Genomic DNA, 7849 nt, shown 5'->3' with positions numbered 1-7849 from the left:
CCCAGGCCAGGCCTGACTTGGCTTGAGGCCCTCACGTCAGCTGGTACCGACCAGGAGGATGAGGGAACCCACTCAAGAGAGCTGGGAAGTACGGCTACTTTGCAGAGGGGAGTCAGGAGAGCCTTACAGTTCCTCAGGCTCAGGCCACAGGGGAGGAAAAGGCTTTTAGGACTTTGGGGGGGGGGGTCCTCGGATGGGAGCAGGGGAGTTTCATAGCCAGGACCACCCACTTTGTAGCTGGGAGGGCCTCTAGCAGATTAGAGACCTGGGCAACTTCACAGGGCTGTAATTACCCCAGAGCAGTAGGGAAGACACCAACTCTAGGATGCAGGAGGAAAGGCTGCCTTCCCAGCCACCACCAGAAAAGAGAAAACGTAGATCTCTGAAGGGGGGGGGGGGCTCTCCATGTGACCCTCCATCAGGCTGCCGGACATCCCTCGAGTCGATTTTGTTTAAGGCTGGCGTGGAAGAAAGAGAATCTAAGACTTCAAAGCTGCCCGCTCAGTTCCTACGGCAGAGCCTGTAGGATCGCAGGGTGGGGAATGGGGGGGGGGATTCCCAACCCCGATCTCCCCACTCCCGCAGTCCCAGTGGCGGGTGAGTCACCCGAAGAGAGAGAGAGAGAGAGGGAGAGAGAGGGAGAGAGAGAGGGAGAGAGAGAGGGAGAGAGAGAGGGAGAGCTCCCTACATAGTCTTCTCGCGCGCGGCGCGTACCAACGCGCGTCCGCAGGGGGACTCAGCGCGGCGGGCGTCGGTCCCGGAGCCTCGGCCACCCACTTCAGCGCGGCCGTGGGAGGGTCACGGGGACAGGGTGTCCCCGCAGCACCGCGGGCCGGGGGCGGGGCGCTCGGGGCGGGTCCCAGGGGAGGCTGCGTGCCCCCGCGCTGCGGAGGATCACCCCCCGCGCCGCACTTGGTACGCGCCGGCGGCGGGGCCAGACCCAGCCGCCAGGGCGGTACAATAGGGTTGGGCCGAGGCCGGGGCTGTGGGCCGGCGCCGGGCTCAGTGCGAGATCGCGGCCCAGAGCCGCCGACACTCGGGCAGCCCATCAACTGCAAGCCCCGGAGAACGCCAGCCTCGACTCCCCCGCAACCCCTCACCCCCCGCTGAACTCTTGCCCAAGCCTTTTGAATCCGTTGCCCACCGAGGTGGGGGAGGCGGGTGAGGGCCGGGCCGTGATGCGCCGCGGGACCCCTGTCTTGGCCTCGGGCCGCCGCCGCCGCCGCCGCTGAAAGCAACCTTCAGCCCTCCCCATCCCCAACCCTCCACCCCCCCCCCCAAACCCTCTAGTGACGCCGCAGCCATGGAGAGCGGCCCGCATGCGAAGCTGGGTCCCGGTGCACCCTCAGGTATGCCGCGAGCCTTTGCAAGGGCGAGGTAGGTGGGAGGGAGAGAGGGAGGTCGAGGAGGAGTCGGGGGGCAGGCTGAGCTTGAGGCCTGCGGCCGGGCGGGGACCCTCGCCTCGCCCCCCCCCCCACGCCGCGCCCGCTGACCACTTGGAAGTTTAAAAATAAAAGACTGTGGCTGCGGCGACGGCTCCGGGTCACAGACGCATCTTCTGACAGCTGCCCCCTCCCCCCACCCCGGTGCCGGGACGCGCTGGGCGGCGAGATTCGCGGGGACCGGGGCTGGGGATTTCGTTGGGGCTGACCCTTTCGGCCGCAGCCCAGTGCCATCTCCGCTTCCCCGCCCCCACTCCCCTTCCCGATCCACCCCTGTCCCTGAAGATCCTCTTTTACAGAGCTGGGACTTCTGTCCTTCTCTCTCCATCCCCCCCCCTCCAACCTCCATGGGCACGTGTGACCCCCCCCCCACCCTCTGATGTGTGTATTGGGGGGGGAACCAGATTCTTTAGGCCCTGGAGCCCTGCATACCGATGCTCAGGCCCTAGTGCCCCCCACGCCCGGGCCCTGGCCCAGACCTCGCCCCCACCCCATCCGTCCAGCTGCCGCGCAAAGGGCCTGTTGCTGTTGCGGGCCGGCGGGGAGGGAGGGAGAGGAGGGGGAGGTCTCTAGCAGTGGCTGCCAAGTAACCCGCCGGATAAAGGCGAGGGGGAGGGGGAGGCGGCATTGTTTGGGGCGAGGGCGGGAGCTGGGGAGTGGGCCGCCTTCCCTGCAGCCAGGCCTACTCTGGAGCCCACCCAGTCCGATTTGGGAAGGAGGGAAACCGCAGTAGATCAGCTGGTCCTGTCTGCCCTTCTTCCCGGCTTCTCTGGGCCGGAGTCTCACTGTAGAATGAAGCGAGGGCTCAAGGCCGGCTCTCCTGACCTGCCACCCCGTAACCCAGGATGAGGCTTTGGATATCTCCTTCCTTACACATCCAACACCCACACTCGAACTCACACCCTCACGCTTCCACTCTCCAGGCCCCAGACCACCAAAGCTCTCCTCCCCGCCCCTCACCCAACCAACCACCAGGGCTCTGGACTTATGCAAATCCCATTCGATCTGGGAGCAGCTGATGAGGGGGTGGGGACCGGTTTCTGGTTGGGCCTGGGGTTGGAGGGAGGGCTCTTTTCCTGGAAGGGGAGGGGAAAACATGACTACTGAGGACCTAAGTCAGTTCCCACTGAGTCAGGGGGGAGGTGGCCCCATCCCCACACCCCCAAGGAGTCCCCAGACTAATCCTGTCACCTCCCTGCCTTCTGGGGCTGTAGGCCCAGGATGAAACAGTGTCTGTGGGTGCGGAGAGAGCCCAAGACAAGGTGGGGCCTTTCCACTGTGGGTGGGCTCCACCCCGTGTCAGAGTGGATGCTTGGAGGGGATCGTGTGGGTGTGGGAGCTAGGAGGAGAGGGATTGGTAGGTTTCTGGAGGTTTGAAGGCTGTTTTGGAAGCAAGGGTACGTAGGTCTGTCTTGGCACAGCGTAGCCTGAGAGGGGACACCCAGGGAGGTCCAGCCTGGTCCATCCATCTGCTTACTGGCATTCTACACCTGAGCACCCCTGGCACTGGGGTATATAATGGGGGCAGTGACATACAGGTCCTGAGTAGTGGCTAGTTTATAATTAGGGCACTTGGGCAGGAGGCCCAGAACGAGTATGAGAACAGGGGTGGGGTGTTTGGCTGTACTGGGGGCCTAGATGAGGGGGTGAGCTGCATACAGGGTCCTGGGCTGGGAAGACTCTACTCACTAGATGGAGTTATATGAGAACCTGGGTCAGGATAGTGGCTTGTCCCTATACAGAATTTGAAGGTGATGGAGTCAGTCCCCTGTGAGGCAAGGGCTTCCTGGGAGTAAATGACATGCCTACAGCATGCATGTGCTTTGGGAGAGTTGGAAGCAAGAGTCCGAGCCTGTGAATGCATGTGACATGACCCTGCTCCTTTTGGACGCTTGCACACTGAACCCTAACAACAAAGCAGCATGGGATAGGGAACAAGGATGTCACCTTGGGTCAGAAGATCTAGATGGAAACCCCATTTAGCTGTTTCCTAGCTACTGAACTGGAGCAAATGATCACCCCCTGGTGCCACAGTTTCTGCCTCTGGAAAACAGGGATCATGGTATTTGCCTCATAGGTTGATGTCAAGGTAGGCGATGATGAACTTAAAGGAACCTGGCACACAGGCACCAAGCACCCACAATAAAGTGTGATTACCATTGTTGTGGTTAGACTCATTAGAATTGGTGCCAGTAGGGAGGTATGAACTATGGGGGAGGGCGGGGAAGAACTGGGGAGCAGTTTGTTTGTTTATAGTATAGATTCTGGAATCAGTTTAAGTTCCACTTCACAACTTACCAACACTCAGACCTCCTGTAAGTCACTGGACATGAACCTCATTTTTCCGTGTATAAAATGAAAATAATGCTAGAAATTTTCTCATGAAGACATCAGGATCTTGAGAATGAGATGAATATATACAGTCTTTGCATAGCCCTTTGACAGAAGTTAGAGCTCAGGAAATGCCAGCCTAGATTTGGGTTTTGTTGATATCATTTCTTTTCTTATTAAAGGATACCTTTCTTTTTTCTTTCTTTTCTCTTTCTCTCTCTTTCTTTCTTCTTTCTTTCTTTCTTTCTTTCTTTCTTTCTTTCTTTCTTTCTTTCTTTCTTTCTTTTTGAGGTAGAGTCTCACTCTAGTCCAGGCTGACCTGGAATTCACTATATAGGCTTAGGGTGGCCTCGAACTGAAAGTGAACCTCCTACTTCTGCCTCCCAAGTGCTGGGATTAAAGGTGTGTGCCACCATGTCTGGCTCTTTTACAAATATTTATTTGCAGGCTGGAGAGATTGCTTACTGGTTAAGGCACTTGCCTGCAAAGCCAAAGGACCTCAGTTCAGTTCCCCAAGACCCACGTAAGCCAGATGCACAAGGTGGCGTATGCGTCTAGAGTTCGTTTGCAGTGGCTGGAGGCCCTGGCGTGTCCATTCTCTCTCTCTTTGTCAAATAAATAAAATAAAATTTTGCCAGGCATAGTGGTGCATGCCTGTAATCCCAGCACTTGGGAGGCAGAGGTAGGAGGATCGGTGTGAGTTCAAGGCCACCCTGAGACTACATAGTGAATTCCAGGTTAGCTTGAGCTATAGTGAGCCCCTACCTCAAAAAAACATAAATAAATAAATAAATAAATAAATAAAAATAATAAACTATTTATTTTCAAGGGCGAGGGAGAGAATATGAATGAATGAGTGCACCGGGCCTCCTGCCGCTACAAACTCTAGATGTATGTGTCACTTTGTGTATCTAGCTTTATGTGGGTAGTAGGGAATGGGTCATCAGGCTTTGTATACAAGTGCCTTTAATCACTGAGCCATCTCCCCAGCCCCTTTATTGATAACATTTGTAATTCCCTCGGAGGTCTGAGTATCAGAGATATGACCAATTAGAACTTCAGAGGGTAAAACAGGACAGAGGGCCAGGGGAGAGGACGTCTAGACAGATGTGAGCCAGCTGGGATATACCTATGGAAGATGAGCTCCTGTACATGACCCAGAGGCAGTGGCAGTAGGAGACAGGGCCCAAGAGGTAGATGCAACAGGTGTCCCACACACTGCCGTTGCCTCACCATGTGACAGCTGGGTGCTGGCTGTGTTGACAGCAGTGAGGGCATCTGAGTCCTACTGTAACCCAGTGGGGGAAGCAGAGATGTTTGCCTGCCAGTATAGTGATGCAGTGGGCGGCAAGTGGGCTCTGCTGGGGAAGGCCCCACTAAGGAGAAGGAGACATTTAAGGGGGATCTGAAAAGATGGGAAATTGGTGAGACTGGCACAGTGGACCACAGGTACACATACAGCAGTGGCTGACGCCTCCCACTGACAGCCCCAAGCCCCTGGGTTGGTATGCCCAGTAATGAGGCCTCTAATGAGCCCCTAATGTGCACTCACACATATGCAAATGAGGAGGAAGGGCACTAGGCCAGCTTAGCCCATCTTCCAGTAGTATGAGCTGCTGCTCTTGGTGTAGTAGAGGTGGGAGAAAGAGCAAGAAGCTGAAAGCATGGGTCTCAAACTAGCGTGGTGGCACCTAAGAGCTGTCAGAGCAGGTCTCTGGGTCTGATTGAGCTTGGAAGGGAGACCTTACAGCTAGAAACCATGTCCTTGGGTCCCCGCTGGGCCTCTGGGCCAGGGCGGGAGTCAAAGAGCCAGGCTTAGATAATGCAGCTTTGTTGGCTGGTGGTAGCTCTGCCTGGCACCCCGGAGCACAGCCTCTCAGCTGCAGCTCTGCCCTGATGGGAGCCGAGAGCCTGGTAGGGAACACAGTGTTGCTGGCCTTCGTTGGAGTTCCTTCCCAGATGTCAGAGGAAGAGATGTGGATCTGGGAAGGAAGTGGTTCTGTGGCTCGCCAAGCTTCTCCCAGTTACTGTCCCTCATTCCTATTTGAAAAGGGCCCTCACTGTTCCAGGCACTATGCCATGTGCATTGTCTCATTTGTTCCTTGTGACTGTCTCATGAGTAGAGAATAGCACTCTCCCCATTTTACAGATGAGATCCAGAACAGTGAAGTCACCAGCCTAAAGCCACACAGCTTGGAACTGGCAGAGGCAGGATTTAAATTCTAAAGTCTCAGTACCAAACCTCCATATTGAATAATCATGCCAAGCTAACCAGTGACAGACTTGGGTCCACTTCTATTCCATCATTGGTTTCGTGTGGACATCTTGGTCTTGGGGATCCCCTGATCTTTTCTCTTTGCAAGCACAGGTAGGGTCCCCTTTGAATCTTACCCGGGTGGAGACTGAATAACTTGGGCTAGAAGGAGGTTCAGGACCAAGGGGATGCATAGAGTCTAGGTAGCAGGCTATGCCCAGGGCTTGTCCTGGAGGTGAGAATCAGCCAGCAGCATCTGGACTCCAGTCTGGGTACCCTGCTGGGGCTGAGGCAGGGATGTGTGGTGGAGCTGGGGTCATTTCCTGCCGCCTAAAATAACAGGAAGTGGGTGCTCCTGATTGGAGGCCACAAACAATGGCCGCCAGCAGTGCCAGAGAGCTCCTTAAGATCCTCATTCTCAGTAGGGCTACAGACTTTTAAGTTTTCCCATTCATAGAAGCTTCAGGGTCCTGTACCCTATGGCCTTTTCCTTCTGACCTTCTGAACTTGGAAGACCAGGAGTAATGCTGCCCCTAAGAGTCCACTGTCCTGGGCCAGCAATCAGGTTATCTCCCAGGCTTTTTCCTTCCTACCCATCCCCCATTCTCAGCTCAGATCTCCCCAGAAGGAAGGGAACCCTAGGAGTCTTGTCTGTCTGGTAGCAGGCCAGTGGTAGATAGAGACAGCCACCCTGACTCTGCAAGTTCTACCCACCTTCACTCTACACCAGTGTGTGACTTAAGCAAGTGTCTTCATCTCTCTGAATCTGTTTCCTGATTTGCAAAGTGGGGTACTAATTAATATCTCCCTCATAGGGCTGTAGCAAAGATTCAATGAACTACTGAGTTTAAAATACTTAGCTAGGTCTGCTGCAAGTCTTAGCTTTTGCTGTTGTTACCCGGCTTTATCTGGCCCCAGGGAAAGAATGCCCTGAAGGGAGAGGGCAGAAGTGACCTGGACAAGTGTGGAGAAATACACTGGGCTCTGTGCTTGTGGGTTTCTGAGGCTTCACTTGTGTTTCAGAGGGAATGCCTGGCTCATGTGTGATCTCTCAGGATATGCGTGTGTGTAAAGAGAATTATAAATCCCAGTATGTCTGTTTCCTGTGTGTGAGAGCAAGACACAAAAGAATGTGTCTTGTCTCTCGCCATTCTGTGAGCCGGGGTGTCTCTGTTGTCTGGGGACTGGCCCTCACTAGGATGGGCGTACCTGTTCATCTCCCTGTCTTTGCGCTCAGCTTGCCTGCCTGTCTTTATCCTTCTGATCTAGTGTTGGCATCCTGGGGGCCACTGCAAGGGCCGCGGCGCTCTTGCAGGAAGTGCACATCTGTCGGTGCCCTGTGCCCTCTCCACAGCATGCCTCTGCCTCCCCCATGCTCCCGTGCTCACTCTGTCCACACACTGCTGCCCTCAGCTCTCACTTGGACACACCCTTGCACTGCCCTCCGCCTCCTGCTCTGGGACCTCACTTCCTGCCTCCTGGTGGCCAGCCTGGGCAGGAGCATGCCTTCCCTGCATTCCTGCCCTCTTAGCTCAGTGCCTGTTTGCTCCACCTGCACCCTTTGCTTTTGTGGGGGAATCACCGAGAATTACTTCCTTCTTCAGGGAACAGGCCGGAGCCTCAGGGAGGAATGACATGATTCCTGCCGGAAACAGTGTGACATACGATTTTGTCATCAGGCAACACTGGGTTCAAATCCTATCTTGACACTGACATGAACAATCCTTAATCTTTCGTCTGAGTAACAACACCTGTGAAGTGGGGGGCAGTGCGTGTGCTGTGGTACTTTCCTTCTAGGATAGTCATGAGAATCAAATGAGAT

General features: G+C 55.4%; 1 protein-coding gene across 8 annotated transcripts in view; it reads left to right on the top strand.

Annotated features, from left to right (window-relative positions):
• Positions 1-951: 951 nt before the first annotated feature.
• Map7d1 (MAP7 domain containing 1) overlaps positions 952-7849 on the top strand; it is a 29331-nt gene continuing 22433 nt past the window's right edge. For all 8 annotated transcript variants that reach the window (XM_045149795.1, XM_045149794.1, XM_045149793.1 and 5 more), the window contains exon 1: positions 952-1349. In XM_045149795.1, the coding sequence (XP_045005730.1) occupies positions 1304-1349 (46 nt within the window). In that variant the 5' untranslated portion in view covers positions 952-1303. The remainder of the gene's footprint in view (positions 1350-7849) is intronic.

Source organism: Jaculus jaculus, chromosome 5 (genome assembly GCF_020740685.1).
Source record: "Jaculus jaculus isolate mJacJac1 chromosome 5, mJacJac1.mat.Y.cur, whole genome shotgun sequence".
NCBI lineage: Eukaryota > Metazoa > Chordata > Mammalia > Rodentia > Dipodidae > Jaculus > Jaculus jaculus.
Note: the sequence above shows the minus strand (reverse complement) of the source record. Positions and strands in the feature narration are given on the sequence as shown.